Source organism: Lampris incognitus, chromosome 6 (assembly GCF_029633865.1).
Source record: "Lampris incognitus isolate fLamInc1 chromosome 6, fLamInc1.hap2, whole genome shotgun sequence".
Classification (NCBI taxonomy): Eukaryota; Metazoa; Chordata; class Actinopteri; order Lampriformes; family Lampridae; genus Lampris; species Lampris incognitus.
Window position 1 is genome coordinate 15,121,548 of NC_079216.1, and position 20,583 is coordinate 15,142,130.

A 20,583-nucleotide genomic window follows, 5' to 3' on the forward strand; every position below is an offset into this window, starting at 1 on the left:
CATCCTTAGAGTTCAAACTACAGCTACGATTATGCTATGTGGATGTGACCTCGAGACCAAACTACAGTGACTGTATAAGAAATAATTGATATAAAAAATATAAATGTAATTCTATTCACCCTTTTATGATTCATTCCACTTTCTTGTGTTATGTTTAAACAGAGAGATGTTCTAGTTTTACCTGGAATATAGGGTTCGGTGGTTTGTAACAAGCTGTTTTTCACAGCAGTGCTTCATCAGATCACGTTAAATTAATTAAATGATATATGTAGGGGATGGGGTGAATTAGTTCAAATTTGTAACATTTTTATGTATTACTACTACTACTACTTTTGGCTGCTGCCGTTAGGGGTCGCCACAGCGGATCATCCGTTTCCATTGCTTCCTGTCCTCTGCATCTTATTGTGTCACACCAGCCTGTTCTCCCTCACCACATCCATAAACCTCCTCTTTGGCCTTCCTCATTTCTTCTCCCCTGGCAGCTCCATATTCAGTATCCTCCTCCCAATATATCCAGCATCTCTCCTCCACACATGTCCATACCATCTCAATCTTGCCTCTCTTGCTTTGTCTCCAAACTGTCCAACCTGAGCTGTCCCTCTAATATACTCGTTCCTAATCCTGTCCTTCTTCGTCACGCCCAATGAAAATCTTAGCATCTTCAACTCTGCCACCTCCAGCTCCGCCTCCTGTCTTTTCGTCAGTGCCACTGTCTCCAAACCATACAACATAGCTGGTCTCACAACCATCCTGTAAACCTTCCCTTTAACTCTTGCTGGTACCCTTCTGTCGCAAATCACTCCTGACACTCTTCTCCACCCACTCCACCCTGCCTGCACTCTCTTCGTCACCTCTCTTCTGCACTCCCCGTTACTTTGGACAGTTGACCCCAAGTATTTAAACTCATACGCCTTCATCACCTCTACTCCTTGCATCCTCACCATTCCACTGTCCTCCCTCTCATTCACGCATAGGTATTCCGTCTTGCTCCTACTGACTTTCATTCCTCTTCTCTCCAGTGCATACCTCCACCTCTCCAGGCTCTCCTCAACCTGCACCCTACTCTCGCTAGATTCAATTCAATTAAATTTATTGTCATTAAAAACAATGTGCAGGCACATGTTAAAAATGAAATAAGGGCTGCGGCGTCGCCAAAGAGCGCAAGACAGACATAGACAAACACTGCAAACACAGTATAAGATATACACAGATGAAGACCAAAAGCTAAAGATAAGTTAAAGAAAAGAGCACAAGAACAAAAATATTTAAAATATCCACAGACATTCAGTGGGTAGCCAGGTTCAGGTGGGCAACAGCTTGGGGGAAAAAAGGCTGTTTTTGAGCCTGGTAGTGCGGTCTCTGAGGCTCCTGTAGCGCCCCCCAGAGCGCGGGGGGAGAAGAGTCCATGGTTGGGGTGGATGGGATCTCTGCTGATGCTCAGACCCCTTCGAAGGCAGTGTTTGTGATAAATGTCTTTTATGGCTGGGAGCTGGGTACCGGTGATATGCTGGGCCGCCTTGACGACCCACTGCAGAGCTTTCTGGTCTACTGAGGTGCAGCTGCCATACCACACTGAGATGCAGCTGGTCAGGATGCTCTCTATGGTGCAGTCGTAGAAATTGGTGATAATTTTGGGGGATAGACGGGCGCTCCTCTGCCTCTTAAGGAAATGCAGGCATTGTTGAGCCTTTTTCCACAAGGGCCTGGGTGTTGGATGTCCAGGAGAGTTCCTCGTTGATGTGGACTCCAAGGAATTTAAAGCTGGAGACACACTCCACTTCCACCCCGTTGATGCGTATGGGGGAGCGTCATCCACATCTGCAAACACCACAGTCCACGGAGACTCCTGCCTGTTCTTGTCCATCAACCTGTCCATCAACATTGTAAACAAGAAAGGGCTCAGAGCCGATCCTTGATGTAATCTCACCTCCTCCGTGAACCCATCTGTCATTCCATCTGCACACCTCATCACTGTCACACTTCCCTCATACCTATCCTGCACCACTCCTACATACAATACCACACCTCCTCTCTCGGCATCCTGTCATATGCGTTCTCTAAATCCACAAAGACACAACGCAAATCCTTCCGGCCTTCTCTGTACTTCTCAGTCAACATTCTCAAAGTAAACATTACATCTGTAGTGTGCTTTCGTGGCATGAAACCATACTGCTGCTCGCTAATCATCACCTCTCCCCTTAACCTAGCTTCTATTACTCTTTCCCATGTCTTCATGCTGTGGCTGATCAACTTTATGTAAACCTCTGTAGTTGCTACAGTAGTTCAGTACAGTACAGCAACATTTGTATATTATGCTGTGGTGACCCACATCTATATAACTAGAGACATTCACCTAAGAGGACGGTGTACCTTTAAGGGAAGAGGCGAGGGGTCAGATAAGGCACTTCCGCTTCCGGTACAGAGTTCAGTGTCGTTGTCGAATGTATGACATGCAAAGTTGGAGCTAGTAAACTACCTCGACTACGTCTACTCTCACGTCTCCTGTCTCGTTGTTTTCTAACTCCACAATGCATTCATTATCCGAACCGCTTATCCTGCTCTCAGTGTCGCGGGGAAGCTGGAGCCTATCCCAGCAGTCATTGGGTGGCAGGTTGGGAGACACCTGGACAGGCCGCCAGGTCATCACACAGGGCCGACACACACACATTCATACCTAGGGACAATTTAGTATGGCTGGTTAGTTGAATAAAAAAAAATCAGATCGTCAAAATGACGAATGTATGTTCCCCAACCAGGCAACCTTTGCAGTTAGACCAGAATATTAGACTATTGTTCCAAAACAGACATATTAGATACGAGAAAGTGGAACTAGCTACATTGTATAACCACTGAAATACATGGACATCATGCACCAAAAATGACGGCGTGCCCCTCCACAACCGCGCAATTATTGCTCCGTTATTGCTATGAGGGTGGATTTACAGGGTAAGGTTTACAAACTCACTTAAATGTGTGTGAGAATTAAAAAAATAAAATAAAATCGACGCTTTCTTTGGATTAAAATCACATTTATACTCGGACGCCAAAAATCGACATTCCCATTTCCGCGCATCAGGAGGGGCGTTCAACATGGACGAATGAGGATCGCTGCCGAAACGGGGAAATCGTACAATTGCCCTCTCATTGGCTGACGTACAGATTGACACGAATGACAATCCAATGGTAGGGTGCCACACTTTGGTTAGTTTCACAGGCTCCGACCCTTTCTCTTTCTTTATCAACTAAGTGCGCGGTGCGTTTGGCTCCTCTAAAGCCAGCCTCGGTCGGCCTGTGTCTCATCCACAGGGCTTTCTCCAAACGCTGTTCGCAATCACAGCCACACCAATTGCACAACGGCAGCGAAGACGTCGGGACGTTTTTAACATGTTGAGGTTATTTTTGATCGGTCTTCTTGCCGGGGTTTCCCGGGCCAGTGATGTGCTAGAATTCACGGATGACGATTTTGACAGCAGTATCGGAGACCACGATCTTGTCCTGGTGGAGTTCTTCGCCCCATGGTAAGACGCGCGCGACGAGTTGCGTAGGAAGCCATCTGTGAAAATGACCTAAGTTTGGCGAAGCCGTATTTGGGTACTACGTAGCCGTTACTTCAGAACAGCCCAGTGTAGCTAATTAGCGTGCTAGTTTTAATTTGTGATTTCACAGGTGCCCTCGCATGTTGGGCAATCCAGATATTTAGAACACTCATCCCTGTTTGTTGCACAAATTGTACGCCGACTTCCCACCAATTTGCGTCAGTTACGGTCCTACTTGTTTGAAATGCATGTAGCCTGCACAAGATCGCGACCTAGCATGTTGGCTGGAAATGTAAGGCCATTAACGTTGGATTTTTTTTTTAACCAGGTCAGTAATGCATTGACACAATTGTATACCGCTGGTTGAGTAAATGCCCTAAACCGTTTGTATGTTTGTAGCTTTTAATACACAATTTGGTCAGCTGAGAAATCTCTTAGGTTAGAATGAGGATACTACGGAAGTTGGGGGCGTTGCCTTATAGCGTTGTAACGACCTGATTGGCCAGGGAAGTTTTGGTGGCCACATCTGATTGGTTCCTGATAACTAATACACGGTTCCTAAGGCTAATCGAACGCAACTTGATTTCGCTTTCCGCTGCAGATGGAAGCCCCTCACGGTGAAGCCCCGCCGGTCGCTCGTAGGCGTTTTAGCTAGCCCCCCCCCCCCTTTTCTCTACCAGCGCCCCACACGAGTTTTATTTTCAAAAAATAAACAAGACTAACTCGAATGGCTGCTTCACATAAACATTATTGGCGTTAGAGATTCACTGGAAAAAGGTTGACATGGGTAGTTGATATCAACTAACAATACAAGTGTAACGAGTCTCGCTTTGCCATTTCCTGGTTGTAAAAAATGTCCAATTTCTCGCTGACCAGTGTCTTCGTTCTTTTTACGCCACCTTTTCTATTGGCTCAGCTAGCTTGGAACCTCTGTGGAGGTGGTACCCCAAAACATTACCAGTTACTACCCCCAACTGTTGCCCAATGGAAAAAAAAAACAAAAACAAAAAAACGAGTCGAGCCGTTACCTTGCAGTGGAAAAGGGGCAATAGATTGTTGCAAAATAATCTTTAGCAGAGTTTTTTTTAATGACGTCTTTCTGCTTGCTCAATAATCCAGGTAAGAAAATCAAAGAACGTTGAATCAGTTCATACAGATACTTTTAATCACACGTGTGACGACCTCTTCAGTCTAAACTGACTGCAGGTGTGCCCGCCCTTATAAATAATTAAGTTGCATAACGACCGAAACCAACGGATCGGTTTCATAGTCAGTTATGGACATGATATGGGGGGGGGGCGAAAGAGTACATTTTACAATGCTGTGATTGTATACATTCCCAAATCTCTGTGAATAGTAGACATGGCCATCGTCTTGATGCATGCTCAATAATCCAGGTAAGAAAATGAAAGAAGGTTGAATCGGTTCATCTGGATGCAACGTTTACTGACACGTTTCTACACTCACCTAAGTGACATCTTCAGTCTAAACGGACTTCAGGTATCCCCACCCCCTTGTAAATAATGCATTTGTATCCAGACGAACTGATTCAACCTTCTTTGATACACATGGCCACTGTAACTAGTTAATGGTCACGCCCATATTTGCACATGAAACTGATCGTTGATTTGTGTCATTATGCAGCTGTGTTGTTTAAGGGTGGGGATATCTGCAGTCAGTTTAGACTGGAGAAGTCTTTTGGATGAGTGATGAAACGTATCTCAAACGCTGTATCCAGATAAACTGATTCAACTTTCTTTGACTTTTCTTAATGATGTGTTTATCATCGATTTTACATGCACATTGTGCTTAAACTGAAATAATTATTCTCTCTGAAGAGTCTTTGGTTTTTCCCTCAACACTTAATTCAGCCTCTGACCCTATGCAGTCAATGCATCTTAATTGTGTCTCATGCCACTTGGCGAAGTAACTGGATCACCTTCACATTTTACCCTGAAGCCTGCAAAGGCGGCAGGTTTGGCATGAATGACTTTATCCCTAAACTACTTTTGTTCAACGTATAACTTTATCCCCCGTCTACTCCGTTCTTCTTCTGATCAGGTGTGGCCATTGTAAACGACTAGCACCTGAGTATGAAGCAGCCGCCACACGTCTGAAGGGAATTGTCTCATTGGCCAAGGTAGAGCCTCATTCACACCACTTAAGTTTGGTTGAGCTTTCTGAATCACAGCACCTCTTCAAAAGTTAAAACATATCCTTTTTCCCTTAGGTTGACTGCACAGCAAACAGCAATGTCTGCAGCAAGTACGGGGTCAGTGGCTACCCTACGCTGAAAATCTTCAGGGATGGAGAGGAGTCTGGTGCTTACGATGGTCCCAGAACTGCAGGTATGAGGTTTTAGTCTGCATGGATCCGGTTTTTAGCTCATTTATCAATCCGCTATTACTCTGTTCCCTCTCTCTGTCATTCACATTCACACCTATCTCGTTCTCAGATGGGATTGTCAGCCACCTTAAAAAACAGGCAGGTCCAGCTTCTGTGGAGCTCAAAGCTGAAGCAGAGTTTGCGAAATTCATCTCCGATAAAGATCCAAGTGTTGTTGGTAAGTCATTGCTGGGATTTTACCTTGTAATTTTACCCATGTCTGTATTTCCTCTGTTTCAAGTTGCCATCTGCTCTAATGTCAGACTGGCCAGAGTTCATGAATCAAGTTGTAGGTACTAGTGACTTTACCATGTAACCAGCTGTAAATTAGATGTTCCATTAAAAAAAAAAATCATAAAAGGAGCTGAATCTTGGATAAACTATATTCATAATGACTTGTAGAAGTGAGTGTTAACTTCCTGCCCTGAACATGTTCTACCTTGCCTTCCCCAGGGTTCTTTTCTGACAGTGCAAGCACAGCTCAGGGAGAGTTTCTGAAGGCTGCCAGTGCACTGAGAGAGTCTTACCGCTTCGCCCACAGCAACGTTGAAGCTGTCCTACAGAGCCAAGGCATTGAGGGAGAGTAAGTGACCATATCCGTTCTTTTTCACATCAGTGCTGTCCTCCTTGTTGTTCTTGCTTTTTCACTGGAGTGAGGCTCAATGCCTGAGTATGTTGTTTGCCTATTCAACTGATAATCAAGTCAGTCATCAATACCATTAGCGCAATTTATGTCATTGAACTAACTCCGTTTTGCCGAGAACAACATAGTGATCTTTGCACTGTTGGCTTACAGGGGCGTTGTCGTGTTCCGCCCACCACAGCTCAGCAACAAGTTTGAGGAGAGCAGTGTGAATTTCAGTGGCGAGAAGTTCACCAGTAACAAGATCAAGAAGTTCATCCAGGACAACATGTGAGTGTGTTTAAGTGTACTGGGCCTAACCTCCTGGTTGACAATGTCGTGTACTGTTTGCCATTAGTGCTGCAGATAAGTCAGCTGCAAGAATCACGTTTTCTGTTCTCTAGTGCAGTAAATATGCAACAGTTTCTTTTGATGGAGGCATTGACTTTCTATTGTAGGATAGTAGATGCTTACAGCAGCACACCGTCAACAATGCCTCATACAGAGGGCAAAATGATTAATTAGGCAGATGAGATGGACAAAACAAATGTATAAACTTACTGTGTCACCACTAAGGACGGGAAGAAATGGAAACGGATGATTCGCTGTGGCGACCCTAACGGGAGCAGCCAAAGTAGTAGTAGACTGTGTCACCACTAATCTCTCTAAACATCATCTAGCCATAAATGAGTGGTATTTGACTCGTTTTGATTAAGAAATGCCATTTGAAGTTGTAAAGTTGGCTTATTTTTCAATTAGAGGTCTGTTTTGGATTTCATTGTCAGATTTCTGAGCCAATGAGATGGGTGAGTATCACATTTGCAGGGTTATGCATGGGTTACAAAACAGACTGTTCTGCCAGGGGGCAAGTAAGATGGATATGGTGGGTTGTTGTGGAAATGAAATTACCAGAAAGAGAACTGGGGCGATTCAAAAAATTATGCAAATGCAGAGAAAATCATAGGGTCGGTGGGATACACACTGACATTATATTGTATGCAGTTGGTAGAGACATGCACGGTGTTCCCCCTTTTCACTTGCCAGTTTCGGGGGGCTATATAATGCATGCATATTGCCCATGCTATTGCAGAGCCAGATGCAACACTGGAGTTCGATTTGTGAATCTCGTTGAAATGCCACCCTGTCACCCTCCAATTAGAATTTGACCTTTCTAGGATTCAGACAGCCAGTTATGTCAACATTGACATGGGTTGTGGTATAGTGCACTAGCAAGTTCGTATCTTGATTTGGAACAGGTTGGGTTTGCGATATTTATGAACCTTCCAACACAACAGAGGGAAAAGTAATTTAAAATGTTGTAAACCTTTCCAAATATGACACCTTCCCTCATCAACAGATAGATGGTTGAGTGCACTTACATGCACACATACAATATTGGTAGAACCACCAGCATGCATGGGAATAGCTGACAATGCTCTCAGGTCCAACTGACTATACTCGTAGATCACCTGTAAACCAGGTGATCTGTGAGCCTGTGGTTTGGATGGTTATCTGAATATAAACCCGGTAAACATGTTGCCTCCTTTTCTGCTGTGTGATGTGGCAGGTCCACAGTGGTGTTCTTTTAAAGCAGACTTTTCCAAATGGTGATGGGAGAGACGGGCTGTAAATCGGGGGATCTCAAACTTTATTACCCAAAAGGTCAGCATCTGATTTTTATTCAAGGTCAGAGGTCCAAAACGATGGGCAATAATCTCACCTCTTCAGCTAATTTACCAAGTGAGAAGTACAGGTAGCAGATTTTCATTTCCTAGGATGGCGATGGAATATTCTGCATAGACCCACCCTACCCTGCCTCTGATTGGCTCTAACCCTAACTTGCTTACCGGTAGGCTACTGTTACTGTCATTTATGGTCGCGCTAGTTTCTCTCCTCTGCTGTGTGTTTCAACGAGGGCAGAGCTCAGCCCCTACACACACGGAGTAGAGGAGATACAGTAAACTAGGCAAAGTGAAGATGGCGTTACTCGAGTTGACAACGGCTATACTCATTACGTTACTGTAAGTGCAATAAAAGCTTTGCAGCAGCCCCCAAAGCAAATTACCGATGTAATGTTAATGCGTGACCTCGGCAGCAACAACACCCAAATAGAAAATGTTACACTTCACAATGTATTGTATTCATAGCATGAGGTATGGGCTGGGTCCAGACTGACTTGCTGTTCAGTCCAGAAGAAGCCCTGCTGTAGATTAAGCATCGGTCATGTGTTCATTGCTAATGGCAAATTTAACTGAATGTTTCCTTTTTGTTGGTTCTTCCTCTGTCCTCAGCTTTGGAATCTGCCCATACATGACAGATGACAACAAAGACCAGATGAAGGGGAAGGACCTGTTGGTTGCCTACTATGATGTGGACTATGACAAGAACCCCAAGGGATCCAACTACTGGAGGAATAGGTGGGCTGCTGCTCCCTCACTAATACCGTTTTCCAACTGGCCAAAAACCCCGCTAATGTCCGCCTTTGGTCAATGTAAAAAGGCGGATGTTAGCGGGTTTTTTGACCAGTGGGAAAAGGGTATAATACTACTAGCTAGCAAGAGACATTAACATAAATTGTGCTATAATTTTCTATTGTGATGTCTTGACCTCTGTCATGGTCAGTGGCTACCGTGGCACCATTTTAACCTATGGTTTCTTAAGTGTAAGAAATCTATCCATTTTTAGTTGTTTTGAGGAGGCCTTAAGAGAAAAGTCTTTGCTGGAGCTTGATCTCAGGCCACTGAAGCAACTTAACAACTATTACCATAGTCACCGTACACTTGACCAGAACCCACTTTAACTGGGTTACTATTGTTGACCGAGTTGTTACATGCGCAGTTTGGTGCTTATGGGCTCCCTTCCTGTGAGGGTGGGGTGGGGTTTTTTCCCTTAATTTTCCCTACTCAGTAGATATTCATCAGTCCATGATCCAGACAGATGATCTATCTGAGTAAAAGGCTACTCAGACTACTTCCTGTCACTATGGGGTGTCATAATTTTAAAAATAAGTTTCTTAGATCAGTATACAAGATCTTGATGGTACCCTACTCCCTCAGAGTTTGTTCCTGTTGAAGCAGGTTACCAACATTAACATGCCTTAAGAAGTACATAAAAGTTTTTTTTTTTTCCTCCCCAATTGTACCCATCCAATTAACCCACTCTTCCGAGTCATCCCGGTCGCTGCTCCACCCCTCTGCTGAGTTGGGGAGGGCCACAGACTACCACATGCCTCCTCCAATACATGTGGAGTCGTCAGCCGCTTCTTTTCACCTGACAATGAGGTGTTTCGCCAGGGGGACATAGCGCATGGGAGGATCGCACTATTCCGCCCAGTTCCTCCCCCTCCGAACAGGCGCCCCGACCGACCAGAGGAGGTGCTAGTGCAGCGACCAAGACACATACCCACATCTGTCTTCCCACCCTCAGACACGGCCAATTGTGTCTGTAGGGGTGCCCGACCAAGCCGGAGGTAACACAGGGATTTGAACTGGTGATCTCCGTGTTGGTAGGCAACGGAATAGACCACTATGCTACCTGGACGACCCCAAAAACATTTTGTTTATGTCTAACAATATGTTATCTTTTCCTCTGACACGTTTGAAGCCATTTCTTTAATCCACATTCTGATTCTTGGCCCCTTAACATTTTTCCAATTAAGAGCAGTTATACATTTAGCTTGTAATATACACATGTCTATGAATTTAAACTCTTTGCTTTGTAAGTGATGGTTTATAGGATATATACCCAGAATAAAAAGCTTAGTATCCGAGGCATCCAGGTAGCGTTGCGGTCTATTCCGTTGCCTACCAACAACGGAGTAGACTATTGTGCCTGTTCAGGGGGGAGGGGGAACTGGGGGGAATAGCGTGACCCTCCCACGCGCTACGTCCCCCTTGGCGAAACTCCTCACTGTCAAGGGAAAAGAGGCGGCCTGTGACTCCACATGTATCGGAGGAGGCATGTGGTAGTCTGCAGCCCTCCCCGGATCGGCAGAGGGGTGGTGCAGTGACCGGGACGGCTCAGAAGAGTGGAGTAATTGGACGGGTACAGTTGGGGAGAAAGGGGGGGGGGTGTGTGTTTAAAAAAATAAAATAAAAAAAAGCTTAGGATCCAATGGTAATTTCTTTATATAATTTAATCAGTCATATTAATATCTAGTCAACAAAAGGGTTTCACTTTAACAAATTTCCATATACAGTGGTATAGTGTCCCTCTTGCCTCGTTATACTTGATACAGGTATAAGGAATATTATCATTAAACTTTTGCAATATAACAGGAGTTATGTATGTACGCGTCAGCCATTTATATTGTTTCAAGCTACTGTTGAGTGTCTGCCCCTGAGCCTTCCTACATGTCTTCTAAAGATAATTCATCTCTTCCTTCCATGATTGGCTTTGTTTCTGAGGACTCATCAGACCCAGATTTAAACAAGCCATACAAAGATGAAATCAAACCTTTATCATAGTAATTCCCTATAATTGCTGCCTCTAATGAGGAAATGACCTATCTAATGAATGGTTTTGAGATGAGGATATAAAGTTACTAATTTGAAAAAGTGATTCTTTGGAACGTCATATTTAGTACTTAATCTTAACTGTACATATCTTGCACTTTCCTTAACCCTTTTTTAGAAAATAACTGAAATCCTGAGTCACATTTCCCTGGTTTAAAGTTAACATTATGCCAAAATAGGACTGAAGTGTGACTAGGAGCAGTTTATATTAAAGAACTGTTGTCTCACAGCAAGAAGGTCCTGGGTTCGAACCTTGCCCCAGATCCTTTTTGTGTGGAGTTTGTATGTTTTCCCCATGTCTGTGTGGGTTTCCTCCGGGTGCTCCGGTTTCCTCCAACCATCAAAGACATGTATGTTAGGGTTGATGGTCCTGTCTGTGCCCCTGTCCGAGGCAATAGGAAGAAATAAATGGAGTTGGCCCCCAGGTGCTGCACGGCAGCTGCCTACTGCTCCTAGCTACACAGCTGGGTTAAATGCAGGGGATGAATTTCATTGTATGTATGTACAATGGGCGGCATGGGGGCACAGTGGTCGCCTCACAGCAAGAAGGTCCTCTGTTTGAGCCCTGGGGTAGTCCAACCTTGGGGGGTTATCCCGGGTTTTCCTCTCTGTGGAGTTTGCATGTTCTTCCCGTGTCTGCATGAGTTTCCTCCGGGTGCTCTGGTTTCCTTCCACAGTCCAAAGACCTGTAGGTCAAGTGAATCGGCCGTACTAAATTGTGCGTGCGGTGTGCATGTGGTGTGTGTGTATGCACGCGCGCGCGTTGGCCCTGTAATGGCCTGGCAGGGTGTCTCCCCGCCTGTCGCCCAATGACTGCTGGGATAGGCTCCAGCATCTCCGCTATTCTGAGAGCAGGATAAGTGGCTTGGATAATGGCTGGATGGATGTTATGTACAATGACAAAGTGTACTCTATTCTTCAAAGCCAAAGCGGGTAAGCACCTCAAATAGGCGCCATTCAACACGGTCAAAGGCCTTCTCTGCATCAAGTGACAGTAAGGTCTGTCGCCCCTCTCTGGCTGTGTAAAATACTGAGCACTTGTCTGATGTTGTGAAAGTCCTGTCTACCTTGAATACATCCATTTTGGTCTTCTCCCACCACCCAAGGAAGCAGGCCCTCCCATCTTTTTGCAAGAACTTTGCAGAGCATTTTTGTGTCTGAATTTAAGAGGTTAATTGGAAGCATATTTTCACATTTTGTTTGGTTTTCCTGGTTTTGGAAGTAATGCGATTAGGGCACCCCTCATGGATGTGGGGAGAAGACCGTTCCTGAAGCACTCCTGAAACATCTCCAAAAAGGGGTGAAAGTAATTTAGACCGATCGTTTATTTTTTAAAATATTAATATCTATCTATATGTCCTCTGGACCCGCTTCTTTTCCAGCCTGCATACAGCCAATCGCTTCTGCAATTTCCAGTTTTGTTCTCCATCTAATGCTCTACTTTCCTCTTCAGAAGATCTAAGAATATTAAGGTTGTTTAGGAATTGTCTGCATATCCAGGCTGGAAGAGCTCTCAAGAGCTATACAATTTCCCATAGTAGACCCTGAAAGCCTCATTAATCTGTTAGTTCTACCACATCGACTTTCAATGCAGTTAATAGACCCTCTTGTTTGTTGTTGTTGTTTAATATGCTGTGCTAAAAGTTTCCCAGGCTTTTCTCCATGGTAATAGTAGGACTGTTTCAGTCTCATTAAATTGATGGCTGCTTTGTTAGCTGACAGTTCATTATACTGTGATCTAAGTAGGAGTAGTTTCGCATGTGCATCTATAGAGCTAGGCCTGTACATATGTTTGTAGTTTGGGTGGCACAGTGGTTAGCACGGTCCCCTCACAGCAAGAAGGTCCTGGGTTTGAGCCCCGGGGTAGTCCAACCTTGGTGGGTCATCCCAGGTTGTTCTCTGTGTGGAGTTTGCATGTTTCCACATGTCTGTGTGGGTTTCCTCCGGGGGCTCCGGTTTCCTCCCACAGTCCAAAGACATGTAAGTCAGGTGAATTGGTCGTACTAAATTGTCCCTAGGTATGAATGGGTGTGTGTATGTGTGTGTCAGCCCTGTGATGGCCTGACGGCCTGTCCAGGGTATCTCTCTACCTGCTGCCCAATGAGGCTCCAGCATCTTTGCGACCCTGAGAGCAGGATAAGCAATTTAGATAATGGATGGATGGATGTTTCTAGTTCTTAATGTCTTTATTTCAAGTTGGACATACTTTTTTTTTTTTGAGCTGGTAAAACAAGATCTGACCTCTAATAAATTCTTTGAATGTCTACCATCTTGTGCTAGCAAATGTTTAGGAAGTGTTGCATTATAAATTCTTTGAATGTCTACCATCTTGTGCTAGCAAATGTTTAGGAAGTGTTGCATTCAAAATACAAGTCAATTTATTTATCTAAAAAAAAAAATCTATGAATGTGGGGTCCACAAGCCATCCTGGTTGGAAGCGCCATTTCGGGGGATGACTCAAGTTTAGTATCATTATAAATATAAGATACAGCTGTGTGGTCGGATAGAACCATACTGCTATAATGACATTCATCAATTTTGGAAATGAGTAGTGCTGAGACTAAAAAGTAGTCTATACGTGTGCAAGTTTTATAAGTGCTGAAATAACAGGAATACTGCATTTGGTTTACCATGCCCCCAAATATCCAACAAATTCAATTCTTTCATAAAATGGTGTATTGTAGGGGCATCCGGGTGGCGTGGCAGTCTATTCCATTGCCTACCAACATGGGGATTACCGGTTTGAATCCCCGTGTTACCTCTGGCTTGGTCCGGGTGTCCCTACAGACACAATTGGCCGTGTCTGCGGGTGGGAAGCCGGATGTGAGTATGTGTCCTGGTCACTGCACTAGCGCCTCCTCTGGTTGGTCGGGGCGCCTGTTTGGGGGGGAGGGGGAACTGGGGGGAATAGTGTGATCCTCCCACACGCTACGTCCCCCTGGCGAAACTCCTCATGTCGGGTGAAAAGAAGTGGCTGGTGAGTCCATGTATCGGAGGAGGCATGGGGTAGTCTGCAGTCCTCCGGATAGGAAGAGTGAGGTGATTGGCCAAGTACAATTCAGAGAAAAGGGGGGGGGGGAATTCACACACAAAAAAAGGAAAAATGGTGTATTGTCTGCCTCGATCTGCTGTATTATCTAAGCTGGATGATTTGTCTCTTAATGGGTCTAATGTGCAATTAGAGTTGCCAGCTATTATGTATTGCCCAGGGAGATTTGGAAGAGATTATAAAATTTAGGATCATCTTCATTTGGACCATATGCATTTATCAATATTATATTTTCAAATAATAAAGTACCATGGACCATGATTTATCTACCAGTAGGGTCCTTAGCTGTATTTTGGATCTGTAGGGGGAGAGATTTATGAACTGGTATCATAACCCCTGTAGCATGGGTGGTATAGGTAGCAGACAACACCCGGCCCTGCCATCTTCTTCTTCTTTTGGAGATATCCCCACTCAGCAGGTGGGTTTCTTACAAGAAAACTATTTTTGATTGCAACCTTCCAGCTAGAAATTAGTTATCCTCGAGTCGTTTTGGTAAAATACGTTGATTAAAAACACGCTCACAGACAAAAAGTTGGAAAGAAAGATTAAAAAATAAAGAAAACAAAACCCACCCCAAATCCCCAGTGGAGCCCATGTCCTGAACACCCCCTTCCCCCTTCCTCTCTCACTCTTAACTACCACTTATGGGCAAAACAGGTCCAGGCACTATATAAGGAACCGTCTATCTTTCACTTTTAGTGTACTCCCTTCTCTTTAGCTCTGACTGCTTTTTTTTTTTTTTTCCTTCTCCCCAATTGTACCTAGTCAATCACCCCGCTCTCTGAGCCGCCCCAGTTGCTGCTCCACCCCCTCTGCCGATACGGGGAGGGCTGCAGCCTACCACATGCCTCCTCTGATACATGTGGAGTTGCCAGCCGCTTCTTTTCACCTGACAGTGAGGAGTTTCACCAGGGGGGACGTAGTGTGTGGGAGGATCACGTTATTTCTCCCCCCTCCCCCCCTGAACTGGCGCCCCGACCGACCAGAGGAGGCGATAGTGTGGCGACCAGGACACATACCCACATCTGGCTTCCCACCTGCAGACACGGCCAATTGCCAGTCAGTCGGTCTCTGTAGGGATGCCCGACCAAGCCAGAGTTAACGCGGGGATTCGAACTGGCGATCCCCGTGTTGGTAGGCAACGAAATAGACTGCTACGCTACCCGGACACCCTAGCTGTAACTGCTTTAACCAATTGTAGCCTCTTAAAGTTTGTAAAAATGAACCATGTAATATTTGCAGCCTGTACACAACAGTCAAAGGGGCACACAACAAATATTCACATGCCTGGAACCCACAGTGATGGATGGAGGAAATATCAGAGGAATTGAATAATACAGCTAATTTGACCCGTCAAGTCCGTGATTAGTTGAACGTCCCTTGTAAGCAAATGACATTTAAACTGTCCATTGCTTGGGTGTATAAATGTCATTGTTTTCCCTTTTTCCAATCCGTATTAAGCCAACTGTCCACATCGATAAAGATGAACCAAATATGGAAAGACATGTAATCCAAAAGACATGTAGGTCCGGTGAATTGGCCATGCTAAATTTGCCCTAGGTATGAACATGTGTGTCAGCCCTGTGTGACGGTCTGGCGGGACTGTCCAGTGTGTCTCCCCGCCTGCCACCCAATGACTGCTGGGATAAGCTGCAGCATCGCCGCGACCCTGAGAGCAGTCCTATCCAACGGAAAAGGATAAACAAAAAGGATGATCATATTACCTTGTGTGGAATTGATATAAAATAGAAAAGTCAGTGTTGCTGCTACACTTTCCTGACGGAGTATTCCATCGTCAGGGCTGCCTCGATCATTCAAAGAGGCTGGACAAACTTATCCACTTCAGCCAGAGTTTTGAAAGGGAGAGACCTCTCAGCGTTCATCACCAGGAGCTGCACCAGAAAGATGGTTCTGTGCTATGGATTCCCTTGTCTCACAACTTCTTGCGCACCTCATCATAGCCGCGCTGCATCCTGTGTACACCAGCAGAGAGGTGCGCGTGAAAACGGACTTGTTCGTTGTTCTTTAGGACTTTTCCTTTGGTTCTGGCTGCCCTCAGTACTCACTCTTTTTGTCTTTAAAAGACTTTCATAATAATTGTTCTCGGACGTGTGTTGTGCGAGTTGTTGTTTGGCAGGGTGCCGATTCTGTGAGCCCGTTCAATTACCAAGCCCTCCCGCGGTTCTAGTCCCAGAGCCTCCGGTAACCACTTTTCTAGGAATGTGTGTTTTTGGATCCCCCCCCTTTTCTCCCCAATTGTACCCGGCCAATTACCCCACTCTTATGAGGCTTTCCGGTCTCTGCCCCACCCCCTCTGCCAATCCGAGGAGGGCTGCAGATTACCACATGCTTCCTCCGATACATGTGGTATCGCCAGCTGCTTCTTTTCACCTGACTGAGGAATTTCGCCTGGGGGACGTAGCGTGTGGGAGGATCCCGCTATTCTCCCAGTTGCCCCTCCCTCCAAACAGGCGCCCCGACCGACCAGAGGAGGTGCTAGTGCAGCGACCAGGACACATACCCAGATCCAGCTTCCCAACTGCAGACACGACCAATTGTGTCTGTAGAGACGTCCGACCAAGCCAGAGGTAACACAGGGACTTGAACTGGCGATCCCCATGTTGGTAGGCAGCGGAATAGACCACCACGCCACCTGGATGCCCCGCCCTGTGCATTCCTGTACTTGCGTTCTTATATCAATAATTGTTGTTTGCAACACATCAATTTTCTTATAGAGTCCTCTATTTAAGGACATTATGGCTTTCATGATATCTTGATTGCTATTCTCACCTGAGTCCAATATTTTGCCATCTCCTTCGTCGAGGTCGTCATCCATGGCGGCCATGGCAGAGTTTATTTCTTCACCCTCGTATCGTGATTTCCGTTTGTCTTATTTGCCTCCTTTTCATGACATTTTTAATACCCAGTGCTCTTTTAAACGTGTTGCTTGTCTTTGAATAAAATTGTGGTTAGTATTGCATGATCATGATTACACGCTTGGTGGTTACATGCCAGCAGCAGAGCCGAAAGGTTGCAACCTCTTAGCACTGTGCCATAACCTGAAGTCCAAGAGGCATGTTTTTGATGATACTGAATGTTTGTATTCTTCTGATAATTATACTTATCACATTGACTCTAATATGAAAGGCTAGTGTACATTCTGTTGTTTTACTGGTAAGAGGAAAAAATGAGAGCCTGTTGACTCTGCCTAAATGTATTTTTTAGCCTCATTTATAAAGTATTTAACGTGTATATGTTTTCAATGATATGTATATAAAACAAAGTTGTGATTTATCAAATATATATCTCTTTGAAATGGCTGGTGTACCTATTCAGTATGATATAAGGTGATGCGGAAATGGCAGTAAAAATGGTCAGGAGCATTCAATTATGCACAAATTCACTCTTGTAATTTATAGATAAGGGCTATTGTAAATTGGGTCATGCTGTTTTATTTTTTTAAAAAGTGGGGCCCCAGAAAAGTTTGTGAAACACTGGTCTAAACCACCAACAGGCAAATGGATAATATATTAACTGATGTTGTTTTGCAGGGTGATGAAGGTTGCCAAGATCTTCCTGGATCAGGGCAAGCAGCTGAGCTTTGCTGTGGCCAGCAGGAACGCCTTCAGCCACGACATGTCTGAGCTAGGCCTGGAGTCCAGCTCTGGGGAGCTTCCCGTGGTGGGAATCCGCACGACTAAGGGAGACAAATACGTCATGACTGAGGAGTTCACGTAAGTAAGCTGTTCATGGCTAAGCAAGTGGTGACTTGTTCTTCATGGTGAGCGACATTAGCCCCCATATAGATGGGGCTAAGGAATGACTGCAGGTATTCCTGACCTTATAAATGGCACAGTTGCATAACAACTGACTACCATTGGATACCTGCAGTCAACTGAGAACTTACGAAGCCACTTAGATGAGTGATGAAACATTTCCCCTCTGAACTTTGTGTCCAGATGAACTGATTCAGCTCTTCTGGGATTTCTCCATCTGGATTGAGCATGCATTGACACCTTTTTATAAGACTGGGAAACAGTTTAGCTAACTTCATTGTATGACTGAAACTTGTTCCAAGTCTAAAACAACAGCGCCAATAGTTTATTAAAAACATTTTTTTTTTCTTCCCCACAGTCGTGACGGAAAAGCCCTGGAGAGTTTCCTGCATAACTACTTTGATGGCAAGCTGAAGCGCTACCTCAAGTCAGAGCCCATTCCAGAGAGCAATGATGGACCTGTCAAGGTGGGCTGCAGCATCCACAGCTGATCCTTAATTTGTTTTTTCTTTATTTTTTTTCAATACTTCATTTCTGTAAGACTTTTCTTGTTCGTGCAGCTTTGACTCCTGATGCATAAGTGTGAGGAAGGCTTAGTGTAAACATCCGTTAACTTGTTTTGGAAGGAACAAAGACTCAACTTGGTTTTTTCCCGATTTGCTTGTTAAAGTTTTCTTAAATTTATGAACAGTAGGTTTACCTGTTGGATCCTGCACTTTTCTTACACTCCTTTTCCCATTTGTCCAGGTTATCGTGGCTGAAAACTTTGACTCCATTGTCAATGACGAAGGCAAAGATGTGCTCATTGAGTTCTACGCACCCTGGTGTGGCCACTGCAAGAGCCTGGAGCCCAAATACAAAGAGCTGGGAGAGAAGGTCAGGGCACCTGGAGTTAAAAAAAAAAAAATATATATATATATATATATATATATAATGCAAGATGCCATACTACCTTAAGCATTGTTGGCCCCAGTGAAATTTGGCTCTCTAAGTCCACAAGTGTTAGTGCCATATCTTCTCTGCTGGATTACAAAGTTCGGCAAAGCTTTTGAGTTCTTGTGCAGCCATGCCTCCCAAGTATCCAGGAACATGTGTGTGTGTGTGAGAGCGAGAATAATACACTGCCTCTACATTAAGTACATACTTTTACGTGTTGACAGTAACTCTTTCACTTCATATATACCAAGTCCAGTTGCACTTGATTCAACTCCTTTGGATAACTCTTTCACTTCCTTTCTCTCCCTGCACAGTTGGCCAACGATCCCAATGTTGTCATTGCCAAGATGGATGCCACAGCCAATGATGTGCCATCCCCATATGAAGTCAGAGGGTGAGTTATGACATTTTCAAGACATTTTTCTATGTATTTTTTTGTCTTTCATTTGTGTAACCCACGGAAAAAGGTTGAAGTATGATTCACACGATGCAGCATTTATTTATATATACTTTTTGTTTAATGAATCTCACACCTCAACCTTTGTCTCCAGATTCCCAACAATTTACTTTTCTCCAGCTGGACAGAAGCAGAGCCCAAAGAAATATGAGGTCAGTCGGGGATATATTGAGGATTAATCAAAGTGGTTTTGAAAGTCTGCATTGTTTTTAACATCTTCGGCCTGATCAACTGAATTTTGCATGCTGGCTAACTAATGTTTGTTGCTACTCTTGTTCCAGGGAGGTCGTGAGGTGAACGACTTCATCTCCTACCTGAAAAAGGAGGCCACTAACCCCCTGGTGGTGCAGGAAGAGGCCAAGAAGAAAAAGAAGAAGTCAGAGCTATAAAACCCTCCCAACTGGAACTCATCACCCCCCTCCCCCCAATATGAGGAGGATTGAGGAATCCTCACAGAACTAAATTATATTCCAGTCCTCTTAGTGAACTACCGAATGCGCTGAAGCCAAGTCACACCGATGTGGCCCTCCCTTTGGGTCCTCGCTACTCTGGGAATTCTGTGGAAGGTTGAGAGGTGGTGGCCAGGGCCTGCCTGATGTAAAAACAAACAAAAAAAAATGTTAGGGAAGAGGGACAGCTTTTGAAAATTTGAGATTATTTCCCCTGGTCTGTCTACTACACCTCAGACTGACGCACTTTGGTTTGCCACCAGTCTTCAGTCATCTATTGCTTTGTTTTTGTTTTTGCCTCGTGGACAAGGGGTATTGGTTATGGTGACCTGTAATTTTTTTTCTTTATTTTGTATCACGTCTTTGTTTTTGTACATTTGGAAGGATTGTGAATAAAAGGCCCACAAAACAAAAGAACTGTATGATTTTGATTTATCGAAAGTCAGCTTTAAAACATTAAAGAATTGTCAGTGTTAAGGTAAAGATGCATTAGCATCTCTACCTTAACATTGTGTACCTTAACCACATTCATAACTTTTAAAATGATGGTTGTATTGAAGGCTAACATGAAAAGGTTGACTTGACAATCTTCTCGCGGCTGCTCTCCTCTTGTTCTCTGCATCTTCCTCTGTCACACCAGCCACCTGCATGTCCTCCCTCACCACATCCATAAACCTCCTATTTGGCCTTCTTTTCCACTTGCCTGGCAGCTCCATATTCAGCATCCTTCTCCCAATATACCCAGCATCTCTCCTCCACACATGTCCAGACCATCTCAATCTCACCTATTGCTTTGTCTCCAAGCTGTCCAACCTGAGCAGTCCTAATATATTTGTTCCTTATCCTGGCCATCTTCATC

General features: G+C 44.5%; 1 protein-coding gene across 1 annotated transcript; it reads left to right on the forward strand.

The window, feature by feature from the left end:
* The first annotated feature begins 3,242 nt into the window (after window positions 1-3,242).
* pdia3 (protein disulfide isomerase family A, member 3) lies at window positions 3,243-20,141 on the forward strand. Its single transcript, XM_056281460.1, has 13 exons — window positions 3,243-3,518; window positions 5,598-5,676; window positions 5,767-5,884; window positions 5,992-6,099; window positions 6,375-6,504; window positions 6,718-6,834; window positions 8,835-8,960; window positions 17,658-17,840; window positions 18,241-18,349; window positions 18,630-18,758; window positions 19,133-19,212; window positions 19,370-19,427; window positions 19,557-20,141. The coding sequence occupies exons 1-13, from the start codon at window positions 3,385-3,387 to the stop codon at window positions 19,662-19,664; spliced, it is 1,479 nt and encodes a 492-aa protein (XP_056137435.1). The 5' UTR covers window positions 3,243-3,384; the 3' UTR covers window positions 19,665-20,141.
* The last annotated feature ends 442 nt before the right edge of the window (window positions 20,142-20,583 follow it).

What these genes read in the sequence shown, in the direction of transcription:
- pdia3 (XM_056281460.1), top strand. Translation starts at nt 3,385, where the DNA reads ATGTTGAGGTTATTTTTGATCGGTCTTCTTGCCGGGGTTTCCCGGGCC. An exon ending in TCCAACTACTGGAGGAATAG is followed by an intron (nt 8,961 to 17,657) that starts GTGGGCTGCTGC and finishes GTTGTTTTGCAG; the next exon opens with GGTGATGAAGGTTGCCAAGA. An exon ending in GTCATGACTGAGGAGTTCAC is followed by an intron (nt 17,841 to 18,240) that starts GTAAGTAAGCTG and finishes TCTTCCCCACAG; the next exon opens with TCGTGACGGAAAAGCCCTGG.